We start from the raw sequence: 25,003 nt of genomic DNA, 5'->3' as shown, positions 1-25,003 counted from the left end.
ATCTTCTTATAAAATCCCATGTTTGCTTTCCGCTTTTCTCTTCTTCTAATTGTCTCTTCTTGCATCTCACTGTCACTACTCTTTGATGTTCTTCAGCCTCTCTAAGATATAAGATACACATTATAATAAAATTACGATTCCCGGCATAAGTCTTCGAAATGTGACAAATAAAAATGACTGATAAACTATTTATCGGTTTTCAAAATATTAATACGATGAAGAGAGATTTTTCGAACAATTCGGTGGTGCGTAAACAATACCTTAATTATCCGTGACTACGCGAACTCTGATATCTCGATAAATGAGCCCCGTGACATTAGCGACGTTCCGATAGGAAACTGCAATTTTATGATAATCGATACGGGGCCGTAAATCGTGTTTATAGCATAACGGGATTGCCGTTTCATTTTCAGGTGGCCTGGATGCTTTTCGACAAGAGCGCTATCCTGACAGTACAAAGTCACGTTATTACCAGGAACCCCAGGATATCCGTGACACATGATAAGCATAGGACCTGGTTCCTACATATCAAAGATGTACGGGAGGACGACAAGGGAAAGTACATGTGCCAGATTAATACAGCGACCGCGAAAACACAATATGGCTATCTGCACGTCGTAGGTGAGTCTCTTTCAAATATTATTATTTTACTAGTAAGATCGTTCGTAGTGGAAAATTTACAAATGAAAGAACAATACTTAGAGACATTTTTATTCACATATACTACTAAATGAACTTCATTATTCCCTTATAAATAAATGATTGCATATGTAAGTAATCATATTACAATATGATATAATTATCATATTCGTATACACGTTTATTCAATATGTATACCAATTTTGTTTTAAAATTTTATAACAATTCATTAGTGTCACCTCTTTTTTATTACACTGAATATGTTTAAATTTATTAACACGTTCATTGCGGAGGTATTTAAATGATTTCTAATTTTTACATTCCATATTGCTTTCAAAATTGTTTTCAATTTCTTTCACCTGATTCTTCTTAGAAAATAGCTAAAATACATGTCGAATGGTTGTTCTTCCTGTTTTTCTTTGCCTTGGAAAAAAGTGTCCTGTCTAAGAAAAAAGCGATATATGAATTATAATTTCAAGAAAAATTGTATCTTTTGTACATATTCAACAGAAATGAATCCGACATCCGTATAATCGTTTAAATTTCTATGCTGTCGAATCTTCTAAAATTTCACACGGGCGTCGGTCGCTTGTAAGTAAATAAAACAAGATGGCCCCTTCTATGGACGTGTTAAACAATAATGCGCTTTGCTTTTGTACAATCCAGTTCCCACGAAAATAACGAGCGCATTTCATTCGATGCGAATTCGTTTACGTTACGTTCGATACGTTTACAAATAGAAACATACATTTCTCGGAATCTGTTCAGTAACTCATCATCTCATTTCCGATCATTTTGTACTGCAATTTTTATACGAAGCATTATAATTATTTTGCTCTTGTTTCGCAGTTTGATTAACAATTACACCTCCACTATGTATGCCATTTTAATTATGTAAACACAGTCCCGAACGAAATAATACCACATGTGTGCTATTTTTAATTTTTTGCAGACCTTATAGAGTTTCTGAATGTAACACATAACGTCATAACTATTACAACGCAGGGAATGGTGGTAAAAAAGTTCGTTCTTGCTAACCTTCCCTATATGCAGAGGAAATGCTTAAATTCTTGAGGCGAAATGATAGCACATTTACCAAATTTATACATATATTCACACAAAAAGAAAAGTTGTGCAGCAATTAACAGAAAATTAATAATGGGTTTTATTATTAGTATGTTATTTATTATAATATTAACCTTTAGTTTCTATTACATCCGATTTTGTAAAGATTTAAATAGCTTTCTTCAATTATTAAATATCATCGTACGGCCTTCCATTCTTATATATTGCTAGTTCTCCCTAAGAATTTTCGATAATATCCAAATCAGGGGAACGTGTAGGACATAGTAAAATCGATGGTTTTTGTTTCAAAAAATTATTCTTGATTCTACAATTTTAGCTCGGTGAATGGAATCATTATCATGTTCAAAAATAAATTTTCCTATCGTAATTCGTTGTACGTGTTCGTTAATTTCTTGTCGCATTAAATTTATATACTTCTGACTATTCATTTTTCCTTCAAGAAATCATACATCGGTTTTGCCTTTATATTCGATTCTGTTCCAGATCATCATACAATTCCTATTCATTTGTCGTCGTTTGTTTATAATTTCTGCTTGTCTTAAGTCATGATAATAAAATGAAAATCCATCTGGAGCATCCATATTAAATTTGTTTTCATCGATAAATAAAATTCGTTTCCATTTCTTGTTCAAATAAATACGTTTTCTTGAAACTGTTAACCGTTCCTCTTCGTGTTGCTTCGTTAGAGGTGGTTTTTGTTTCATTTTTAGTCGTTGAATAAATTTACGTTTCTCAAGAACACGGTGAAAACTTGGGACGTTTGCCGTGATGCCTGCTTTTTGAGCAATATCGCATGATGTTAATGTTGAGTTTGAGGCAACACGAATAATGGTCCGTTTTTCGCGCTCTGATAATGCTTACAGTCTTCCACAACTTTTTCCCACTCATAATTTACAGGACCTTTTTACAATATTTGAAATTTTAGAAACAGATTCTGATTTTTTAGTTCAACAATTTTTGCAATTTCGGTTTTAGTAAATTTTTTCTCGCAACCCATGTCGACGTTTAACTCTAAGACTCGATACATGTTATTGATTGCTTAGCAATTCACAAACTACTGAAGGATATCAGCATAATGCTCGAGTGTGCTATCATTTCATCTTCAGGATTTGCGTTTTTCTGCTGCTTATTCAGAAAGCCAGCAAGGACAATCTTATTTACTAACAGATTACTTCTATCTGCGTCGTAATAGTTATGACGTTATGTGTTATATTAAAAAATTCTAAGTGATCTTCGAGAAATTATAATTAAGATTAAATTATTATTTTGCCCGGCATTGTATATATGAAATTTACACGGTTCTATGGTAACCCTACAACGCGAAAGATACGTTACACATTATACGATTTCTGTGTTATATGGTGATCTACTGTATGTTTACCTCAATCAAGATACAGTTCTACAACAAGCTAAATTATACAACACTTATATTTTAAGTTAATTTTAAGATAAGAAGGATTAATAAAATTTGATTGATTTAGTAAAAACCGTTAAGGGAATGTTAGAAATAGCACGCTGAAGCTTTAAACACGTTCAGTTGAGTAAGCTAGTATATCCGTCAGCTTGTTTGCGGTGAGAACTAGGTACTCTGTCATATCGGATGCTTTTGGTAACGTAATTCTGTCAGTGATTAGCAAGTAAAAAAGCGGTTAACTTATAGTCGGTGTATGTTACGTGTCACTTTCTTTAGTAAGTTAAGCTCCAGATTTAGTTTAAAGCTAATTTAGCTTTCCAGATTAAACTAACATTTATGTCCTTTACCAATTTTCACACTAATAATTGCAATCGTAATAGTAACGTACAGATCTGTGATCTCTTTCTTATTTTCCTTTTTCATATTTTCTAAAATAATTAGAAGAAAAAAGAAGAAGAGCGAAGAGAAGGATATTTTTCTCTTTTTAAAAACACGAGCAAAACATCGCTTTGTATAACGACGTCCCTGGGCGATGTCTCTATCATCGAATAAAATATTTAAAAATCCCGCTTGCGTTTCAACGATTGGTGAGACTCTCGGAAAGCAAGCCGTTGGACGCAATAGAATTCCGGGTCAAAGGAGAAAGTATCCCGGCCTGTTGAAAGGACAGGGCAACAATAATTTAATCAGCAGAGGGCATCCGTGAGAGTGGTTGAGTGTGTCAGAGAGAGTCAGTCTTCGTTCTACCATCCGGGAGAACATATTAATATCTCGAGTTTTGACGTCTGAAGTCGTCGGTGAAGCGGAAGCTCAGTCGTTTGGCGAAGTGGAGGGAGGGCGGTGGATGCTTCAGTAGTCGGTGGAGTAATCAGAGGGCTAGATTAATTGTTTCCACGGGACTCTTGGCCCGACGTAGCACAAATACACGGAAGACTTCGAAACGGTACTTCGTGATAATACCGACGGAACAGACACAATGCAAGCTCTGCCATAACTCAAGCCCTCCATTCTCTCTTTCTTCTCTCTCTCTCTCTCTCTCTCTCTCACTCACTCACTCTCTCAGCTCTGGGCACGCAAGGAGAAACGTGTAACGTGTGTAAATATTCCATACGGACCGAATCACTTAAAGTTACCACCTGAGGCGTTTACCTTGCTGCCTGAGCTAATAAACGCTTTTCACGAGTTTGACGATTTCGACGGGCTGCGTTAGCTCTGTCTCGCGAGCGCGTACGCGCCACACTCTCTCCGCTTGAATTCCCATGTAAATTATCCGGGAATCGTAACCGCGCTGCGTTTCGATTGTTGCCGCGCTGTTTACCCGAGCACGCTAGAGCACGTTTCTCGCACGCTATCCAGTCGAACACCGGTTTCGAGGAGCGGTCCAGAACATTCGATTCCACGGAATAAATTTTAACAGCCATGCCGGAGAATAACCCGGCTTGTTTGACTGCCGGTGCTCGACCGTTTCAGGAGGTTCATTTCTTCGCACATTTCACTTTTGTTTGTTAACTCGAGGAGAAACGTGATTCGTTCGACGGATCAAGAACATTCGTGTAATATTAAGTAAGAGATAGGAATTAGGGATGATAAATGTTATGAGAAGTACGGTCTATGCACGGGATTTAGAAGTTCTGACATGAATTAGAAGATTGTTACGAAAGGGTTTAGAACGGCACTAAGTATATATTTTGATAGGTTCGTTCCTTCGATGGTGGACTTTCCATGTTCCTTAACACGAAGAAAATTTGTTGGTATATAAAAATCACACTTGTTATTTTAATAATAAAAATGGAAATTAAATCGAAGTATCGATTAATAAAAAATTCTCTTAAGAGAAACTTTTTTATGAGACTTTCCTCTCCAATCTAACAATTATCGAAATAAAGCACAGTCCACACACGTGTAACATTGCTTTGTACTACCTCATAAAAACCGATTGAAACGATTCCATTCGGTAGATACAAACTTCATCGCGTTATCCCGGTGGTCGATACGCTGCGAATGTACCGGCCAATCAATTTTCCGTAGCAGCGACATTCCATGAAAGATTCCCCTTAGAACGTGGCACGTACGCACCTAACACGCCGATTTCATGCTCGCCATTGAATTCCGCGATGATCCATGAATTGAGGATAACGATAACTCGATGATCGCTCCGTTTTATCCAATATCGCGTACACACAGTCCTTTATTTTCTCCGTATCTCTTAGTCTCTCGTCAAATGATCGGAGATCGTACCGTTTCGTCTCCAGCCACTCTTTTTTTTTAATCTGTCCTCTCGTAAATAAGGTGGAAGCCGGAAACTATTTGACTTTTATTCGATTTAGAGCCAAGTCGGTGAGCTTAATTAGGAAAGAAGCTCGAATGGAGCTGAAAAGCGTACACTACGGTGATGTCGAGCTTCCGATTCTTGCTGCACATTTTTCGACATTTCGGGTATTCATCCTTTCCTTTCGTCGCTTGCTTGTCTCCTTCACAGAGTGTGCTGTCTCTCGACTGGTCTGGGATACGCGCGTCCGTCGCGTTTTTGCCGGTTATCGAGTTGCCGAGATCGGGACGGCAGAAGAGTCGAAGGGTTGTTGTCGGTTCAATTGGCGTTCCTTCGTAACGAGTAAAAGGAGCATGTTATGATACTCGCGAGCCTGTATGCAATTTCATATCTGTTTCTGCTCTCCTTTTCTCCGACCGTTTCCTCGAGTTCCGTTTTATTGGAAAGTCGATAGGAGTTAGTGGGGGTTCTCTCGTCGAGGACGGAAGACGATGAAATTCAAGCGGATCCTTTGAATTACGACCAGCAGCAGGACAACGTCGAGGACACAGTGTCGAGATATTTATCTAAAAAAGAAAAAGAAAGGGATGGAAAGAAAGGGTAAAAAGAAACGTAACAAGAAAAAATAAGAGACGGAATAATCTCCGAGCAAGTTCTCTTCGACGGAAGTAGTTTTTATGCGTCCATTAACGAGGGAATGCATTTCTTTCTGCCATGAAACACAAGCAGCCTTGTTCACAATGCTTGCCCCGTGCAGGTCTTTTTTAACACCCTGTTCCCTCTACTCTCTGCCTGCCCGTTACGGCGTTTGTCCGGTCAAAAGACACGGTACCGTTGCACAGCTTTTATCCGGCCATCGAGTTTCACGAGTCGAATTCAAGAATACTCAAAGGCCAGCCGTATAACATGACACAAAGGAAGGGTCTCGCTGTGCTCGTATACGTTACGTATTGTATCAGAGAACGCGCGTGTCGTCTCGCGGTCGTATGTCATACGGTGCGCGAGCTCGACACCGCATTCCCTAAGGGGGACCGGCGTAATTAGTAATTTGTGGTTGCAACGGAGGCTTCATTCAACGGGCCGCATAACAGTCATTTCGACACGAGCCTCTAACGGGGCTTTGTGTTTGCGGATCGTGCTCCGTTAAGTTGCAAAACGCGTTACTCCATCTCGCACCTACTACCACTTAATTTCCGAATGTCTGTCAAAGCATCGCAGTACTTTTTTCCTCTCGGTGTAGCTTCCACTTCCTTGGAGGCGAGAACGCGCGGAATTTCATTAGGATTTCAATCACACGCTTTGACTCCAAGGTAATGAGACTCGAAACACCTTTTGACACTGCACTACGTTAAGGAAGTCCAATTGTAAAATAAACTTGGAACTATGTTATACGATGATATGTCGTTTCGATGAAGCACTATAGTTCGCACTATTAACAGAAACCATTTAAACTCTATAAAATAATTTAGCATCGTAACTTAATATTATACTATTTGTACAATGTTATTTAAGCTAAGGAAGTAAGAATTTGACCAAATCGTAACACCTGTTTACTCTTTCATTCTACACGTATGGTATAAATTAGTAACGAAACTTTTCGATTGCTGTTGTAGAAGCAAAAACTGTCTCCCAATCAGTTCTTGCCAACAAACGGTAAAAATTCGGCGTGTAAAGTATCAATTGTTTATAGGTTCGTCGCCGAATCGCCCATGCGAATCATTCCAACTATTGATATCCGTAAACAAAATATGTCCCGTTTCACCAGTCGATCGTGTTTCCGGTTCTGACGAGGACGCTGGTATTGTTTGGTCTTTTTCTATTTGCAATCCTCCACTTTGCCGAATAAACTCAGGTCCCTTTCCTTCCAAATCTCGTGGAGCGTACGGACATTTATTTTCCAAGTGCATTCTGGACTCGTCGATTTGTCTCGTTTCGTTCCTTGTTTTGACAACTCTTTGCTTACAATAAATGTTTGCCCAAGCTGTCACACATCTCTATATTTGTCGACGACTGTTTTTACTGGCCTCTAAGATTGATTTGGATTAGCTATTTATTGCGATACTAAAATTGTAAGTGTTTTTGTTTAGGAAGTTTAAAAGTTAGTATTTCTATATTTCAATCAAATTTCAAATTTTTATCCATCGGTCAACAAATACCTTTAATTAAATACGCGAAGCATAAATACAAATAACGAGTGAATCTCATCCCGCTTTACAAATAATATTAATACTATTTTGTTAATTTTATCCTACCTTTAATAACTCATGTATCGACTTTCTTGCTATTAATCCATTCAAAAGAAAACTCCGCAACAAGCCAAGTATAAACGTCTAAAGGAATAAGTTTGGTCCTCTTCAGGTTTATATTTCGCATTGAGTGTCTGACCCGTTTGTGAACGTGATTTTTTCACCGCTATTCCCCGGGAAATTCCCTAATTGGAGACTTTCTCCGTCTGACCCCATAGAAAAGCGCCCGTGAACACAATAATACTCGCTGATCATTAGGCTCGGTGAAAAGCATGTTCGAGAAAAATTTGTTTTCCTACTCGGTACATGGAGGAAACTACTGGAGGCACTACGAGGAAATCGAACCGTGTTCGGCAGACGGCCAAGCAATGCACAAAGTTCGCTACTTGCTTAAGTCCTTGCATATTTATTCGACTCGTGAAATGGCGGCCAGTATCTGGAGAATCGGCTGGTCCTTCACAAACATGATCTCTACCGCTTTATTCTCTATTTCTCGAGTGGCCAATTACGGACAACGAAGATTTCATGGACTGCCGCGTCGTAGAGGGTAAACGAAGACTCGGTCCGGATATCTATCGGCAACAAGACAAAATCCCATCGTTTCATTATGCTGATTATTTAAGCCTTCAACGGAATAAATTAAATTATCGCTGTCCAAGAAAAACGAAGACTTTTACCTGCAAGTTGTTAACCCTTAAACTCCATCCATAACTAATCCATAACTCTGGACAAGATATCTGGCCATTCAATACCAGCTGTTTAACGTTCATGATGAGATATCTGGCGACCCGATACAGACGTGGTAGTACCAGTTACAAGATATATCATCCAGGGTTATAAAGGTGTTAAAATAGAAATGTCTATGGTATGACAAAGTAGAAAAATATTTAATTCAGCACGTTCCTTTCTATGACAGCTATCCGCATGTAAAAGAGTGAAAAGCATTGCTATCAAATTTTACTGAAAATCTTTAAAGAGTCTTGCTTCCGATTTACATTGCATACAGGGAAACTTGCAAGTTACACAGATACTCGGTATCCTGGAATAGCACAGAGGGAAAACGCTAATAATTCAAGGCGCGACGACGTTTCCGCGTACATACATGTTCTCGTGGCTCGAAGCGCGAAGCACGGGTGGACCCTTAGTGTTAGCATGCCGTCGCGTCGGTCTGTTTCTCTTTCGCTCTCTCGTTGTCTGTCCTCCGTACGAACTGATGCTGGTAGAGTTTAGGGTAAGTTAACGCGCAACAACGCCGCGGCAGCGTACACGTGGTGGCGTTTGCGCTTGAATAATGCATCAACAGTCCGTACGCGGCTGCCGTATAACGGGCCACGCTGTTCAATCTGCGCTTGTTGAACAATTCGGTAACACCCCGCATTAGCATTAATGTAGCAGATCGTCGGACACCTGCGGTAATTCATAGGATTGAGTGGAACTTCGCTGTTGCTTTTCGAGACGCGCAATTGACTCGCGCCAATCACGGTTTTACTTAAATTCGACCCCTTACATTCCATCGACTTTGAGCGCTTAATTTTTAATACGGAGATCTTGTTCTACAGCTATCAAATAATTACATCTATCAAGTAATATATCTGACCATAGTTTTGTTTGATGTTTTCTACGCCTACTCTTCCAGTCTTGTAGAGATAAACCGATAAAAATTCCTATACTGATGATAATCCGGGCACATTGCTGAAATCAGGAGAACTTTTACGTGTTTCGGCCGTAGACAAATATTTGCTCGCGCACAAAATACACGTCATGGTTCATTTGGGAATGCTACGGAGGTAGAATTTCAGCGGGGAGTGGCAGGTACTCGGGCCAATTTATATATGAATATGTAGAAACGACCCTCTTCACTCGGCGTTTCGGCCAGCAAACGAACCATCCGAAAGGGGGCTTCGTTGCTATTTCAAGCGAAAGCTGTACATCTTATCGGGATAACTCCTCGAATAAATTTCCAGAGGCTCGAATAATTGTCCCGCAGATTGCGTACGCTGATTATTTATGATAGCGATTATTCCCGGTTAACCGATAACGGGATGCGATGATAAATTGGCTAAATTTGCGACAATTCCCGCATTCTTACAAGTAATAAGCTTGACTCTTTTAATTATTTATCAATAGCGACGGCAGCATTGAAACGTATGTAATTATTTATTTAAGCGAATATTTAGATTCGTTCGAATTAGATTAAATGAAAATGAATTGCGCATAGGTCGGGAGCGTGTTTGCTGATGTCTTTAGCAACGGTGTCTTTAGCATGACGATAGTAATCTCACGAACAGAGAGAAATGGATATCCTATTTCACGTATTTGCTATTAATTATTATTGTTATTAATTATATATTCGTTTGAAATTGGAGTCATCATAAAAAAGTCTAATAATTATTACAACGTTAATCATCTAGTATAATGAAAGTGCACTTCCTGAACCAAGGTACTCAAATCTTCATCTCTAAACCCGTGCAGAAGTCAATTCGATAAAAAATCTCACTTTACGACTGCTATAAAATTATTATTCCCGCAACGAAATCGGAACGGCGTATTCCAATCCGATATAATCAAAGTACAAACAGTTAAAGAAAACGCAATATGAAATTTCAGCGTACCACCAGCCGTGTTCTTATCGTTCGTTACAACAATGTCGGTAGAACAGCTTGTTATACTATAATATAATATTCAGAGCGCAACTCGTTCCAACTTTGTCTATGGAAGACTGTAAAACTTTGGAATTCCGGATCTGCTTTCGGGTAGCATGTTCGTGGAGAACCCACCACGAAGTAACGTGTGTCTATTCACGTTTCGTTTGAAAATGCATTAGTCATACGGTCGAAAGTGGAATCGAAGTGTCGCCTGGGAATCGCAATAACCGTCAGCGCGAAGCGGCGCGACACCAAATGCAAATTATTCTTAATGGTGATACGAGCACGTCCCTGGTGGTATCACATCGATCCGTGATTATCGGAAAAAGTATAAATTGCTAATAAGTCGAGCACAATTTTAAATATTTTTTCCCTTCGTCTGCTTTTTCACCTTCTTTTTCTCATATTTTATCTCCTCCTCGTTTTGTCTTCTATCGCGGCATAACGACAAACGAATTCGCCTCGTTTGAATATACGCTTGCCTGGATATATGTATTAGTGAAACGAGAATGGTTCTTTCGTTCGATTGTAAAATGCAATAATCAGATTCGAGGATGAAAGGACACGCCTGGCCGATTATAACTCACGCGTCTCGCGAATTCGCGAAAAAACTGTGCAATTATTTGATCGGTTACGTTGGTTGCGCGCTGGAAAATCTTTTAATTTAAATTTCGTTTAATTAGTCTACTTTCGGTAAAATCTACGAACAACGATACGGTGTTTGAAATTTTTACGCCTGGATAAATTTTTCTGATGCTCGTCTATCGATCACTTTTAACGAATGGTATCAAGTTCCTGATCTATGATTTGTTTATTTCCTAAAATGTTGTGCATCTTAGTAAGATTTTAATGTAATTCCATCATATAAAGAAACTTTAAATGTTAACCGATTACAATTATCGATACTGTTAGCATTTCTTTGAGCAGACAACATTTATTCTTCTTGTAAGGCGGAAACGACCTCCATCGTCCCAAATATTTAGCCTCATTACTTATAAACGCTCATCAAAAGTATATTTAATCGAACGAAGCTTCTCCCGTCTCGAGCCATTGCGTACTTTACTGCGTTGCGCTACTTTGAAATCGTTCAAAGACGACCATTAATTCGTGTCCAAGCGCAAGGAGATTAAAAGCGTGCGCGATAGCGTTAATTTCCGACATGACATTAATCAATTTTGCCGGGTCAAGCCAGTGAAACTCGGGATTTGGAAGTACGTGACAGCCAGGAGGAATATTTTGCCCTGCGTTAAGGTCGTTATCGTGACTCTACAATCTGGTAGAAAAATAGGAAGGATCAGTCCTGAAGGGAGAGTCGAACGCGAGCGATTCCTATCGACGAATACTTTCGACGAACATTTTCGACGTTTGATATAAACGACAAACGCACGAACGTCGATAGTGTTAGCTTCCGGCTTAACGATTATCGTATATTTTAGCTCGTCCATCGCCATTCTTCTGTCTCGCGTTACATCGCGCATCCCGCGGGGACAATTTTTTCTGTGATTTCCCGCTAGAGGAAGGGGACAGTCATAGCCATCTTTTCTTTCGAAGAATCATTACGACTATCCGGTCAATGAAGCATCGATTTACTACATAGGGAAGATGATATATATACATAAATATGTATGCATACCATCGTTCTACGTTCACTGTCAGTCGATGCGCATTTGGCACTATCCATTGACATTTATGTTTCGGGGGAGAAAAGAGCTAGCAATGATTATTATTTTATGCATTTGTGGACCACAGCTGAACATTACATTGCATCGGTAATTCCACTGTATATATTTACATATCCGCGGTAAGTATCCTCCACATATTTCGCGACATAGATCAGAACATTATCAGAAGTATTCAAATATATAGTAGGATAATTACAACATAATAGTAAATCATTTAAAAATTAATAAAGAACATTAGAAAATTCTAATTATGGGATAATTCTCTTTAACGGTGAGTTAAGAGGAGAGTTAAAGTGCGTTTCGTTCAAAATATCTGATACAAAGGTAGTAAAACTCCGTTGTAAGTTACTCTTCGCTTTTACTCTACGAAGTTTGTACATTTTCAAAGTAGCAGTACTACAAATTCAAAGAAAAGAGAGACTAAAGTAAGACTGATGCATTATAAACAAAGTTTCGAGTGCAATTGCAATTTACTGAATTATAAATAGATCAGCTGGAAATATATATAAATCTGCTTGTTACTGTAATAGTGAAAATAGAAAATAAAATTTCTTTCGTACGATACGTACAGTGTATAGTTCCCCTTAAGCTTAGTAAAGAATTTATCGAAATGATTCGTATCGATTTGTGTGAATTCAGTTGGCACGATCTGTCTTTCATTTATGTATTTAATTCCTGTATTATTACATCAGCCATAAAGAACAAATTCCTATGTTCAAATCTGTGGTAAGAGATTTAAGTACATATATTACGAATGGAATACGAAATTTAAACAAATCGCTTTTCGTTTAGCCACAAACGTATAAAATTTTTTTATTTTGATTTATGTTTAGATGTCGTAAATATGTCGTCAAGGTAATAAGTACTGGACAAAATATATCGCCGTTGAATGACAATATCGTGTCACCATAGACGACGTTGAAAGAAACGATAACCGCGGATCGTATAAATACATATTTTGTTTTGTTTGTCGTTTGTTATCGACACGAAATGGTTACGTGAATGATACGCGATTTAGCGTCGCGATATGGGTATTTTCGCGATTAATTTCCAGTGGAATAATTCAATATTCGCGTTACCGTATCTGCCGTGTGATCTTCCGCGTTCGACCTTTTCCTCTTTTCTCCTATTGCATTTTCTTTCATTCTCTTATTTTGATTTCTCTCTGAAAATGCGATGCATCGATTGAATTCCGTTTTACGCTTTTGCTTAGTAAGAGAGATCTGCTCAACAAAATCGCGTACAATTATCACGTGTTTGACGGTGTATTTTATAAATATAATATAACATGTTTTATTTGAATTACGTGATAAAATCATGCAGCATTAGGAAATTACAAACAAGACGTAATATTCGGTGTTTGTACGAGGACGGATCAGCTCGTAAATCATTGTGATGCTTTGTTTTGCGCGTTTGCTTAATTTGCTCACTTGCTCGGCACACGAGACGTTGAAATACGTGAATCGTTACGTACGTATTGATATGTCCAATTTTGACTGTTTTTAACTTAATATCTTTATACGAATAGACGATCGATCTGCGTTCAAGTCTCGAGAAAAGATAATAATTAGTCGTGGCGTGTTACACGAAAACTAAGCGTGAATGGTCCAGTGAAATATATCTCATTGGACCGGCATGTATACACCAATCATGCGAACCACGCATGTCGGTTTCGATCAACCGGTTTTGGTCGCACACGGTGATGCAGACGACAGATGCCAATCTACTCCTCTTGATACGACATATATATATATATATATATATCTTTTCCCATAATATGACAGTGATATAATTGAATGGAATTGTCTTTGTTATTTATTTCCGCTAGTCGGCCGCATTCGTGTACCGCAGAATAACGATCGGCTGAAATTTCCACACAAACAGGATACGTTCGAGAGGATCGTCAAGGCTTTAGCCGGTTTGCCCAGGAAACGCTTAGATGCTCGAATCGCATTTAGACTTTTAAATTAAGCCTCTTCCCCCACCCTTCCTCTGCAGTCTGACGCTTCACGTGTTAATGGAAGAACACTCATGAAGGGTATTCGATCGAAAAGGAAGTTTTTTCTCTCCAGTCGTAAAATGCAGTCTGTCGATGCTCCGGACGAAAGAACCTACAGTGGAAGTGTGAATGCTGAGTTACAGCTTGGTTCCAAAGCATATCGTAGGAATATTGAGTTGCGAATAGAGTTTTGACTGAAATATAAAATAACTATACTTTTAATAATAATAACACACCATTAAGGATTTCATTGAATTACAATTATTCGTTGCATAGCAATTTTGTGGTGGATTTATGTGTAGAAATAGTCTAATAAATCACAACGAAAAAAAATAATTAAAGGATAAAAAGGATCGATGAATGTAGTGTCTTCGTCTTCTTAGCTGTTACAGTCTGAGCATAAAAGCATCCCTTTCCTCTACGACAATTTTATACTCCTCTTGTGCTGTATTAATTTTTAATACCGCGTCCTTTTCAAGCACAGTGTGTTTTCCGCCAGTGGTTTCTGGGACTAACGAGTCACGAACCTTCCATGAAAAATCAATCTACGTTGATACGATTTTAATAATGCCGAAGTGCTTCCTTCTATGCTGGATATGATCCGTTTATCTTTATTTTATGTTGTTTCAGGAAAGAGTAATACTTTAGAAAATATTAATTATCTGAATCTTCGTTGAACTGCAGGAATAAAAATGCAAGTATTGCACATAGAATTATTTCAATTATATATTCCTAAATACATATTCATGATTATTTGTAAATATTTAGTTCCATTAATATAATAATTCATGCGATCAAATGACACTAAACTATCGCAAATCACCGATGACTGACGCCAGATTGAATACATCAAATCATTAATGGTATTAATCGTAAATTGATTGGTAGTCATATCATATAATATCTACAAATGAAAAACACTACTATAATCGTGCACTAACCTAAGGAAAACACACGTGTGCACGTGTATAAACATATAATTTGTTAATAACTGAAAAGGGTTACAAATCTTCTTATGCGATGTCTTTTACCACGTTCGGTCCCGCTTTCACTGATCAATTCAGTTTCGTGGAAAACTCTTTCAGCCTGTAACGAATCACTTAGACAATTGTTAATGTGTTTATTCATTAACACTTGTCGCGTTTGTAAAATCTTCAATGGATAAAAATATTAATACATTGCAGGTGGAAATTTATTGAATTGTAAATATCTCCAACGTTATTAATAATTATAAAGGTATATACGTGAATTTACAAGCTACATGTTAAATCCATGCTTCGTTCTTTAATTTGCTTTTATAACGATTGATAACGATTTCTAGATTGGGGGAATTAATGTTGTACGATGTAACGTTGCAATGCTGGATATAGTATAGAATGAGTAAAATTTAATGTTATACACTATTGTAAATTTCAATTCTGCGGTTATATTTTTATCGATACAATAAACGGAATTTTATGCAAACAACGATTCGAGTTTCGTGCGGAAAATTTCATTTAGAACAGAAGACATATGCTAAATATAATTCAATAATATCTCTATAGAAATTTCTTTTTTATTCACTATAAGAGATATTTAAAAACTGAATATATTTCATAATTTTTCTAACTAGACCTTTCTGGTAGTTTATTTACTCACCAGAAGTGGCTCGCTTTTGTCATTTGGATAACAATCGGCGGCGATTCGCATGGAAATTGGATTTGCTTGAGGTTTCATTATGGTCATTTGCCTTATCGTCGTTTGAATTATACGTGGCGATCTCACGGCCGCAATATCGATTCCACTTTATCACGTTTACCTTCGATAAACTGTTCGCATCTTTGCCAACGAGTATTCATCAGAATGGGGGCAGGGATTTTTGGTCGGTTACTAAGTACGTTAACACAGGATTGTACCTGTAATCCGGACTCTAATTAGGTTTAGTAATTATCGAAGGAGAGCCATGTAATCAGGGATGACACAGAAAGTCTTTATTGTCTTTGTAAAACTATCGCTCGAGTTCTCATAAATTTCCTTTACAACAAAAGAATTGACAAAAGGTTTATAATTTCGCGTGGAAGTCTTGTATTTACTGTAAGTAAGTGTTTTGTCAGAGAAGTATTCGAATTAAAAACTTATTTTTATAAAAGTAATTAAAAGAAAAATGAAAACGGTGACTGTATGCGAAGGTAACAAAGGTTGAAACGAATTCAAAGGCAAATTAAAAAACAACCATTTTCAAAGTCGTTTTATATCGAACGACTACGAATTAGAATAAAAAATTAAAAAAACATACCTCGAAACTGTCGGTAAACAATAGGAGATTAAAAAAGACGAAAGAACAAACCCTTTCGTTCCCATAAAAACTAGGAATATTCGGCAAAATGCCTGTTGGAACGCGAAACTGCGACAAAACTTTTTCGCCGCATCGTACGTTTTCAAGCCGTAATCGTGGTCCCCGAGGCGACGAGCCTGTTCTCCAAGACATTTTCTCCTCCACGGAAAGGGCCTCTTATCGTCAGTGATTACGACTTTTTAACGGGGATTTCCTCCCTCTTCGTCTCATCTGGCCGCATTTCTCGTTTCCTTTGCCCTTCTGACTGTTCATACCGGTCTCGAGCCGCGCTATCGAACGTTTCCGCGATTGTAACTGGATTCTCCGGTATCATCATCTTCAACCCCTTTGCGACCTCGTCGAACCGAACTTCTTTTACCTCCTTAGACATTTCCTTTTTTCATTTTTAACTTTGAATTCGATTTGAATGTGAAAGAATGCCATTCAGAACTTCTTACTCATCCTTGAGGTTGGCCTGTTCTTTGAAGCGTTCTTGACCTGGGTCCACTCGAAGCCGACCCTGTGTCATGCAAATTTTATTATATGACCGCTCTTGGATCTGACCAACGCCTCCGTCTTTTCGATGTCGCTCTTTTGCACGATTGCGGACACGTCAATCGCGATTGACGCTGTGCTCGCGAACGACTTTCTGCTTGACATTGCTCAAATGTATTTCTTGCTCGATGAAAAGGATCTACTGTTTGATTTATGTCAAAGACTGTGGTGCCTTGCGCAGATCCAAATATAATTTGTTCTCGTAGATTTCTCAGTATTTGTTTGATTTTTATATCAAATTGACCTATGTAAAATCAATTTTTGAACTAATATAAAGTAGACGCTCGAAGTTCGAACAATTCGACGTTCAAATAAGAATGTCAAGAAAAATTCGACTTTTGAACTCAAACGAAAACTCGAAGCTCCAACAAAGGGATAAAGAGTCACTTGTCATGTAAACGTCACGTGGCTGCATTATCTCTCTGTTTAGGCCTAGGTCAGGCGAAATGCCAACTGAGAAGAAAAGAGGAAAGCAATGCTATGTTCACTGCTTGTGCAGTTCTCTTGTGACTTTATGATTGGTTCAGCAAGCGTTATAATAGCACTTTCAAGCGTTTCGTTTATATCATTTAGTTATTTTCATATACATTTATGTATTTTTTTAAATGATTTACATTCATAACGTTATCAATGAAAGATACGTAAGGTGAAAATGCTAAAAAAAAGGTCGTATATATTTTATATTTTAGATAGAACATTGAAAGGAGCTCATCAATAAATATAAAAGTATGAATTTGGTAGTAATTTATTGAAACTCGTTTTTTTTTTACTATTTATCAATATGATCTTTTAAAATAGGCAGTTAAAATGTAAAAGATTGAGTAAATTTTGAATGTCTGGAACGGATTAATTCAATTAATTAAATCAAATAGTAAAACTTAAATCGCAATTCGAACAACTGAAAGATCGAATGGTTTCCTGGAACGGGTTATGTTCGAACTTCGAAGATCGACTGTATTTCATCTAAATGTAATATTCGCAGACATGTAGAGAACATTTATTTTGATTAAGTATGCAACTGATTATGAGTGAGTTAATCTATGTAACTGTATTAATGGACAAATATTACACAAAAACATGTTTCTGTTCACAGTGCCTCCAAATATAGAGGACTACCAGTCCTCGTCAGATGTCATTGTGCGAGAAGGTGCGAACGTGAGTCTAACGTGCAAAGCGACTGGAAGTCCTAAACCAGCTATAAGTTGGAAAAGAGACGATAGTTCAAAGATCTCAATTAACAAAACGTATTCTGGTAAGTACACGTTATTATTGACTTGTCATGAATAAATATTATTACAACAATCTAATTCGATGTAATAGCAATAGATAATACGATTGCGATGATAGAGTTTGACTTGAAACGATAATTTAATATCGCAATTGACCGTTATAGTTATAACTCTATTTTACAGTTTGATAATATTTTTATGTCTAAAGTTGCTCTCGTTATTTTACTAGTTTTTCCTCAATGGTTATTTTCTCCGTATGTTTTTCATGTACTCTTCTCTTCTGTTTTTCTAGTCCTCTGTTCACTTTGTTTTCCTGTCATATATGAAATATCATATAGGGTGACTTTTAGTTGCTTTGTAAATTTAAATTACAGTGAATCAATGAATATTATTTGAAATATTATTGAAATGTTATTAACTATAGCATAAAATGTGATATGTTTGTCTTTTTCGCAAAAAGTCTGAACGATTATCACCTAAATCTAAGTTATCCGTATGTTCCTTTTTAATCTGTAATCTTTAGATGTGATGTTCTCTTCAGAGTACAACCAACGTCGATCCGTAACCGTGTTTCGAAAAATTCTGGGGGTAGAAGCGCGCTGCAATTAAAAATAATGACATTCGTTTGACTTCTATCCGAAGATCAAACATGCTCTACCTCAAAAACTGTGTTACCGCAATCACAGAGAAGATCGTGCGGTAGGGTCGTGGAGAGAAGAGTAAAGGAAGATTGAAAAGAAGGAGAGAAAATGTAAACGTGTCAAAAGACAGTGGATTTAATGAAAACAGGACGAAGGGAAAGATATTTCTCATTAACACGTCACGTAATTCCGAGGACTCGGGGAACTCGCGAATTCCATGTCGTTAAACGGCCAGGGTGAGGATCTTGTAACGCGTAATTACGTTGGCCACGGATTTTGAAGAACGATGTGTTGAAGTCTTTACACGGTTGCACGGTTCAGAAAGCGTATTAATTTATTGGAGTAAATAAGGGATGCCACGGTGTGTCGGAGGAATTTAAAACGGATATGTAGAATTTCAACTTCATAAAAATTGACGCATTAGAACCATCGGAGATGGCGTACCCGTTATTTAAAGAAATCAAGAATTTAATTCCGGTTACGAACATAATAGGATTTATTAAATGCGATACAGGAAGCGTTATATACATATCGAAATTGGAAAAGTGTAATTAACGTGTCCATCAGGTGGCAAAATTAATTTTATGTTTGCAAACACGGTTAAATTGTATTATAAAGAGGACTGGTAAACTTCGATTTAAAAGTTTTACAATCCTCTTTTCAGTAAAAGAATTTCAATGTGTTAGAACGTAATGATTTTACTTATCCATGACTACTAAATTATATTTTAATGGAATAAAAATTACGTGCAAATCAGTTTCAATCTTTATCTTTGAAAATAGTACACATAATTTTATAAGCAAATTTCACCGAGTTTGAAAATAACGCGAGACATACAGAAATATAATTTCTGGAATTAACAAAGGCTCGAAAAACTTGGAATTTGCGATAATAGAACGAACTCGTATGGAGACAAATACATTTAGCATTTTCCTGCCATTTTTTCCACCTCTGTTCGTTGGTTTGTCAATTAACTAAAATTAGCTTTTAGACTCTGTCGAGTGGTTATTCCGCGACGTCGGATAGGGAAAATAAAAGCGCCAAAATCGCCTGTCACGTTAAAGTGTCGCTTATCATTTTTAGTATTGGAGTGGAAAGGCGAGACGTTGGAAATCACACGGATCTCAAGACTGGACATGGGCGTTTATTTATGCATCGCAACGAATGGCGTCCCTCCGACTGTGAGCAAACAGATCAAAGTTTCCGTCGACTGTAAGTGAATCTTTTATTTCAATTCATATATTGGTAAACTCGTAATGATTTTCATTCTGAGCGGTATTGACTCTTTTTTAATTTTCGATAATCAATATTCAATGGAAGATACATATAAAAATCTTGAAAGCTTCAAGATGTCTCAAATTGACTCAAACTGGAAAAACCAGGAATTTCAACTTAAACGTTGAAAACCAAATGCGGATCAGATTATTTAAAAAATTTAAATAACTAACAAATTGATATTTCTAATTAATCTAAGTAATATCTTCATCTCCTGATCTTCTTGTCTATCTCTAAAATCAATTCTGTATTCCTAAAACCTATATAAATTGAGAAAATACAATCGCAAACATTCTTCATCTGTTCGAAACACGCAAACGCGAAACATGAAGCGCAAAGATGGCTAAAGAGTTGAAGAACATACAATTTAATAATAGAGAAATGTGTCCGGCGACAAAGCGGCTCTTTGCCGCTTACAAAGCGGTTCGTTCCTTCTATTCTCGGCAGAGCAGAAGCGAGGGGATATGTGAGAGACAACGGTTGTAAGTGAGAAAGAGAAACACGTTTGACTCGTGCGAAAGAGTAAACGCGAATAGTACAGAGGGTGAAGAGTAAGGGTGGTGCGATATAAAAGTAAGCTCGGGATGAACCACGACACACTGTTACTCCATTTCTATCCTATACGCTTGCCTATTGTTACGTTACTGCTTTTTCTAAATACTGAGCGTTCCCTGCATCATGTCAACTTCCTTTTCTTCAAAGCTCGATTACTACCGACGAAAGGTCGTATTAAACGGTTTGTCGCGACGCGACGTTTTAACCATTTTTAAGCTGTCGATAAAAGATTCTATGACATATCATCCGAAATTTTTATAATATGATATTATCGAAGGATAAATATTCGATTTGACGTTAATCACAGAAAAAGGGTTAACCGACAAGTTAATTAAACGACAGTTTAATATAATTTCTCTTCTTTCACATTGAATATAAGAAATTCACTGGCAAAAAAGAGTGTACAGCATCCTAAGTTGTCCATCGTTTATCAAAGAGCTATGATAAGAGATACGAAAAAAAAACGAATACAAAAAAGCTGACAAAGGTTCACGCAGAATACCAGGTTTCGTTGTTGCACGTTCGCTTATAAGAAAACCGAGCCACGTGCATGCTCGCGCGCGCCATCCAAGAGACGAAAACCAAGGAGTTATCCCTTTAGTTAAAGCGAGACTAATTAATTTAGCGGCGCCGTAAAGAAGCGTCGAATTGCGATTCAGAGCCAGACCGGGTCTGGGGGTTGAAAAGAGGGGGATGTTTTTGCCCCTGATCTCTCAGCGGATGCGCGCCGAGGATTATCCTTTTAGGCGTCCTTTAATTCCATTTGTAGCCGGTGCTCCCGGGCAAAGGCTTTTGTCAACGAGTATTACCCCGAGCCCTTTGAAGTCAAATTGCAATCGAGTAATGTAATAGTTCTGTCCGCGATATGCATTACCGGCGCGGGCCCCAATTCAAGAAGAAACTTGCAATGGAAAGAAAATATAATTTTCTGCGTGAAGCGTTCCAAGGAAGTTGGGAATCAGCTTTTCGTAACGAGAAGATTATTTTTATGCTTATCAAGTTGTTCGGAATTCGTCACTTGGCTATGCAGCAACGAAGGAAATCATAAAAAGTACGAATTAGTTACGATACTGAAAAGTATCACGATAGGATATCGTCGTTATATTTCTCTGAACGGAAGTTCCGTGGATATAAAGGATCGTGAAATATCGTAAGGTGATTTTGCTTAAAAAAGAAAGAATCAAAGAAGTTAAAGTGGTCGAAGGTCGAATCTCTATTTTAAATATTAAATACCTACGATTCAAACTCTAGTTTAACTTAGACTGCAATAGTCCATTAAAATAATTTATCTTTGCGTGTTTGATGAATACATCGAGATGATTGCGTTCGGTTTCTTGAAGTCTCGTGCAGATGCAGTTGAATCTTCTCAACTGTCAAAGGAACACGTTGCTTAAGTTAAATGGAAGTGGGAATGGTTAATTCGCCGCAGAATCTGCGCATGCTACGTGCCACTGAATCAACTCCTCTCGTTCTCATATTGTGTAGCTGATGAAGATAAATATTTGGGAATTGACTAAATTGGAATTTGCGTGCTTAGTGATGCGAATTACGATAGCATACTTTTGCTTTAAACATAGTAAGTAATTTTCAAAAGAAAAAAGGAAATAATTTTACAAACGAATCTTTTTCTATGTTTATACATAGTATATACACGTGTACATTTGAAGTAGATTAAAGCGAACTAAGGTGACAATAAAATTTCTCATTACGTACTGCGACAATCTATTTCAAGATTAATACAGGATTTATTGAAACAATATACACCTTTTGACATACAATATTGAATATGCAGAGATCCGAGAAAACAGATTCACACGATTGCTCTCTAAATTGCCAATTTTCTCATTAACTGCGGAGTTTAGTTTCAAAAATTGCTTGCTGATTACACAGCTATATCAAGCAATTACAAGTAATACACGTCAAGCGCAGATCAAATGCTCTTTTTATAAATTTTACGAAAAAGGTACAGCAAAACGAGGAAGTCTTACATTTTTATTCAAAACAAGTTATTAAAAACTTAAGAATTGTCAAAAAATGTTGAGGTTATTCGATGTATAATCAGAGAAAACTAGTGGATAAATTGTAAGGCAGAAAATATATTTAAATATAAGTGTAATTATAAGTAAGAATACAATTTGAGCTGGTCCAAATCCGCACGCTAGCTGTGTTACCCAATAACTGAAAACCCCGAAGCCAACATCGCTTGTCTTCTGTTTATGGTCTGACTTCGTCGCAGTCTTTTGTCTACGCGCTGTCGATGGCTTCAGTGCTTGAGAAACTAAAAAGACCAGATGTAGAGTTTTCTTATAAGTGGTGACCACTTCAACAAAAAATAATAAAGTAAAGTTCACAAGCCAATTCAGGGAATAACAGTAAAATACACAAAATAATTTGGGGAATAGCTGATGCATTGGGGAAAATAATCGATTCAATTTACAAAAAGCAATACATTATACGGAACATAAACGGTATACCAAAGAGAATAATCAAATAATCAAATTTTTTTTAAGTCTTTTTGTCTTTTTTATAAAATACATAATAGTTTTACTGGTAGAATAAAGGAAAAATACCACTAAATGTCATTCATATTACTTTTTAATAAAATTTTTAGTTTTTATAGTAAATGGTAATTTTTTACTTTACATGACGAGTGTACACGTCAACTGTACCGAAGTAAAGTTTTGCATTGACATGTATACACGTCGAACGCAGTTAATTGGTTAACTCCAATACAAAACAAGGTTCCACCTTGGCGAGTCTAACGAATCGCTCTCGATCCGCCTCTTACCACTGTTCCCAGATTTAGTCACGAGGCGTAGGTGATAACGAGATATATGCCGCGGTTTTGCTTCTGACGCTTTGCCCTTCCCTCTCGCTATATTTTTTCTTCCTCACCGCGTGCTTTGCTTTAATCAATCCTTTATAAGCATCCCTCGAAGCGCGGCCCATTTATTCTTTCAGAGTGTGTCCATTCGTTTTTAAAAACGCGTATACGTCGGGACCGTGTGCATAACGTATCAAAGCAACAGCGGCAGCATTCTAAAAAGCACCCGTTATCGATCGCACGTAATCTAAGGAGTGCAGCGAGAGCAAGCGAGGAAGATAGAATGACAGAGGGAAAAAAGGTAGGAGCACGAGCGAAAGTCCAGTAAGTCGACGTTTTTTAATTTGGACATGGCCGCCACGGTTAATGACGGTTGCGCTTGATACACGTAGGCAAATCTGCCGACGGGACATGGTCATTTCTCGTGGGGCAGGAAGGTCACAGGACGAAACGGGATGAATCTGTTGGGGAAAATGAACCGAGACCCCGGGCTGGGCTTTCACCTGTGACCGCCTCCTTGCCCAAAGACCGTTTAATCATTTATACGTGTTTTAACCTTTCTCGATTCAATCTTTTTCCCAACGAATCTATTGTCACGGCTAATTGACGTTGAATATGGATGTACATAAGGTTTTGTTCAGTTACGCGAAGGTAGTTTGCGAATGAATATGCGAATCGACCTCTGGGTAGTTTTAATCGTTGACAAACAAAATTTTATTTCATTGCGGGCTTTTGCTTTTCAGGTATACGGTTCCGATGTTGTACATTGCATACAATTTGAATTCCACCGTTGGCCGTAAGTTTCATCGATACTGTCATGTGCGTGTATTGGTGGAACAAACTATCGATATAACAATTAATTTTATATAATAATTATGTACGATATAATTATGAAACTATAAACAAGAAAAATATTATATATAGTTTAACATTGTGTAAATTTGTACAAATTACCTTGGACTGTCTTGTACGTACGTGTGGCGATTTCGATGTTTTAGCATGTATATAACTGACATAAATCTACAAAACGTATTTTTTTAATTTTCATTACAGGCTCAGATAAACGAATTATAAGACGCGATCTTTACTATTTTCTTCACGATTCCGATCAATTGAAATTTTTTCAAAATTTTCTTTACATATCATCTAGTAAACTAGTCCTTTCATCTTCTGAAAAAAATTCAAGTCGTCTGGTCTAATTTTAAAAAAGGGTGTCCGGATATTAAAGTCAGTAATTGTAGCTAGTAATGTACCTACATCAAATAAATATCTTGAACGGTGCAATCTGCTTCCTTGTTCTTTATGAACTACATTAAAGGGTAACAAATCCCAAATGTACTTTACAGATTAGTACCTGAAAAAGTAGTTCTTTAAGTCGTTCTTTCTCTAATATCTTTCTCTACATATAACCAAAAACGGTAGACTTGTCTAGTTACGTGGATTACATATATGTATGAAAGTATTGTACAATACACGAACAGAAAGTATACTAATGATGAACACAGAATACTATATAATAGCTCAGTATTTCGTAAATTCTAAAATTATTAAAATTTCAAGCAAAAGGTAGGCCTTAATCATCCTAATCAATGTATCGATAAAAGAATATTTAAAAATTTTTCTCTTCTAT

At 37.2% G+C, this 25,003-nt stretch overlaps 1 protein-coding gene across 5 annotated transcripts in view; it reads left to right on the top strand.

Moving 5' to 3' along the window:
- The window catches only part of LOC138180724 (lachesin), a 299,803-nt gene that overhangs the window by 166,140 nt on the left and 108,660 nt on the right, over positions 1–25,003 (top strand). For all 5 annotated transcript variants that reach the window (XM_069114824.1, XM_069114825.1, XM_069114826.1 and 2 more), the window contains 3 exons: positions 414–621; positions 17,943–18,101; positions 19,803–19,931. In XM_069114824.1, the coding sequence (XP_068970925.1) occupies positions 414–621; positions 17,943–18,101; positions 19,803–19,931 (496 nt within the window). The remainder of the gene's footprint in view (positions 1–413; positions 622–17,942; positions 18,102–19,802; positions 19,932–25,003) is intronic.

Source organism: Bombus flavifrons, chromosome 6 (genome assembly GCF_040668555.2).
Source record: "Bombus flavifrons isolate JBK064 chromosome 6, iyBomFlav1_principal, whole genome shotgun sequence".
NCBI classification, from domain to species: Eukaryota; Metazoa; Arthropoda; class Insecta; order Hymenoptera; family Apidae; genus Bombus; species Bombus flavifrons.
Note: the sequence above shows the minus strand (reverse complement) of the source record. Positions and strands in the feature narration are given on the sequence as shown.